The sequence below is a fragment of the Psammomys obesus genome, unplaced genomic scaffold (assembly GCF_907164565.1).
Source record: "Psammomys obesus unplaced genomic scaffold, mPsaObe1.curated_primary_1811, whole genome shotgun sequence".
NCBI lineage: Eukaryota > Metazoa > Chordata > Mammalia > Rodentia > Muridae > Psammomys > Psammomys obesus.
This window is the reverse complement of record NW_026596162.1, coordinates 613,472-616,099: the sequence shown is the minus strand read 5'-3', so window position 1 is coordinate 616,099 and position 2,628 is coordinate 613,472. Positions and strand designations below refer to the sequence as shown.

Here is a 2,628-nt window from a genome sequence, read left to right as displayed (position 1 = left end):
CAGGACGAGTAAGGTGTGGTGACTGTTGGTGGTAGCAAGTTTCCCATGGAACTTGCCCAGCTAAGTTTTTAAAATTCCTCCACACCCGAGGGGCGGGGAGAAGATGGAGGAATAGTGCAGTGAGCGCAACAGAGAGAAGCAGAACTGGAGATGTGGCTGTGGAGACAGATATGAGCCAGCGAGCTGCAAATGCAGCGGTTGTGCTCAGAGGAGGGCCAGCGCCGCTAAGGGTGAGGTGGTGTGAAGCAGCCTGGAGCTCGCACAGGCCCTACCTCCAAACATGCTACCCAGCTACACGATCACTCCGACTCCGAACAAGATAGTCAAGATGAAGGATGGTTCATATTCTGGGTGAAGTCTCCTCAAAAGACTCCCATGATTCACGATGTTGCCGGAACCCACGTTAATGTCCTTGAGCCCTGCCGCCACCGCTGGCAGCTATGGGCAGGGAAGCTTCTTTTGCAGTGCTGTTGATGACTGCAGACTCGTGACTGAAAATGAGAGACAACCTCCCCCCACCCCCAAAAAGGGAAGAAACAGTTCATATATGAAGATATATGAAGCTATTGAAGAGAGTCCTTGAAAATTGTGATAAAGATGCAGAAGTGTAGCTTTTCGGGTGTGTATGTTGGAGGAGGAGGAGCTGCCGGCTTCTTTAAGAAGCTGGCCACTGGGAGTTTGACCTTGCTCCAATGATTATATGGGCAACAAAATGGGACTGGGAGGGTTTTTCTTTTCTTTTTCTTTTTTCTTGTTTACTTTTTATTCATAATCATAAACTTAACTCTGCAATCCAACTAGACTTGGAGGGGAGTAAGGAAAATATGGAACCCAAAGAACTTCAGCGAGAGCAGAGATCACAGGGTACTGTGAACAGATGAGATTGGGGTACTCTCCTGAGCTACAGAAGGAATGGTCTGCTGGGTAAGATGCCCGCAAGTCAAAAGAATTAGTTTAGAGTCGTCCACAGTCAGAAATTGTGATTTTTCTTGCTGGTCTTGCCATTCCTGGACCCAAAACGCTCCATGGCTTCCACAATGTTCATGCCGTCTTTCACCTTCCCAAAAACCACATGCTTGCCAACCAGCCCCTCAGTCTTGGCAGTGCAGATAGAAAACTGGGAACCATTTGTGTTTGGTCCAGCATTTGCCATGGACAAGATGCCAGGACCTGTATGCTTCAGTTTGAAGTTCTCATCTTCAAATTTCTCCCCGTAGATGGACGTGCCACCAGCGACATTATGGCGTGTGAAGTCACCACCCTGGCACATGAATCCTGGAATAATTCTGTGACAGGAGGAACCCTTATATCCAAATCCCTTCTCTCCAGTGCTCAGAGCACGAAAGTTTTCTGCTGTCTTTGGAACTTTGTCTGCAAACAGCTCAAAGAAGATGTGGCCCAAGGGCTGGCCATCGGCCTCGATGTTGAAGAACACAGTGGGGTTGACCATGGCTGCAGCAATAGATGACAAGGGACAGCAGCATCTGCAAAGCGCGGTTTTTCTTTTCTTTTTCTTTCTTCTTCTTCTTTTTTTTTTTTTTTAGTGATGGGGAGTGTGGGGTGGGCATTGTGTGGAAGGGTGGGAGAGTGGATGTGGGAGAAATGGGAAGCAGGATAAATTCGTGGGAAAAGGGAGAACGGCATGAATGCCCCCATTAGGTAAATACAAACAGAGCAATCTGAGAATAAGGGCCAGGGCCTCAGCAAACTCACATCCACACAAGACATTGTCTAGGGCATCAGCAACCAGCCAGCACCTGGATCCAAATTCCAGGCTCTTCCTAGCAAATCCACCCATGGGCAATATACATGGGTGCCATCACCTAAGTCAGTCCTCTTGCCCTCCTGTTTTATTTTCCTCCAGAATCGGTTGCAGGCTGCAGAAGGATGATCTAGGCAATGGCAGACCACGTGTGCAGAGGCTGTCCCTGAAGACGGCAAAAGAGCTGGAAAACTCCCACTGCCCGGACACTGAACTGTGCACGGGTCACATGTCTATAGTCTTCTGGTGTAAGCATACCTGCTGCTCTCCCAGATGCCGGAAGGTGCAGCATGTACACCAAGCACTGGATGAGGGCTTCTGTACTGCTTATCATTTCTGGGTATCCACCTTCTATTTAGAAAGCGAGGCAGTGGTAAGCTTTGCAAAGAGCCTCACATCACGGGATTGCCGTGCTTCTTGGCTGCACCCAGAGACCACGTGGATAACTGACCTGTCCAGGTTTGGGCATGTCCCTTTAGGATGTGTGTTTGTGGCAAACCTGCTATTCTCAGAACGTGTCTCCACTGTTTAGCTACAGTGTCTGTGCAGGATGAGATGGAGTCTAAGATAGCTTCCAGCTCTTCTAGGCTCCCATTGTCCCTCGCTGTCACCTTTCATCTGCGCAGCAGGTTCTACGGTAGTTTTCTTTTCATTTCCATCTCAGAGGTGAGCCAACTCTGAGTTAAGTGATTTTAATTACAGCCACACTGCATGTAAGCAGCAGGGATGAAGTCCAAGCCTGTCTCTGACTCCGGGATCTAAATTCTTTACTGCCACACTAAGTGACAATTACGGTCATTAATTTTATGTGTCATTTTGAATAGACCAAGAGGAAATCAAATATGTTAAACAGCGTTCTGGATATT

The 2,628-nt window shown here is 48.2% G+C and overlaps 1 protein-coding gene across 1 annotated transcript; it reads right to left on the bottom strand.

The window, feature by feature from the left end:
• Positions 1-909: 909 nt before the first annotated feature.
• On the bottom strand, positions 910-1,450 carry LOC129667530 (peptidyl-prolyl cis-trans isomerase A-like). Its single transcript, XM_055595212.1, has one exon. It carries the CDS (start codon positions 1,448-1,450, stop codon positions 971-973), a length of 480 nt encoding a protein of 159 aa, XP_055451187.1. The 3' UTR covers positions 910-970.
• Between the last annotated feature and the right edge of the window lie 1,178 nt (positions 1,451-2,628).

Excerpts from the sequence above, each read along its gene's own strand:
- LOC129667530 (XM_055595212.1), bottom strand. The coding sequence starts at position 1,450 with ATGGTCAACCCCACTGTGTTCTTCAACATCGAGGCCGATGGCCAGCCC.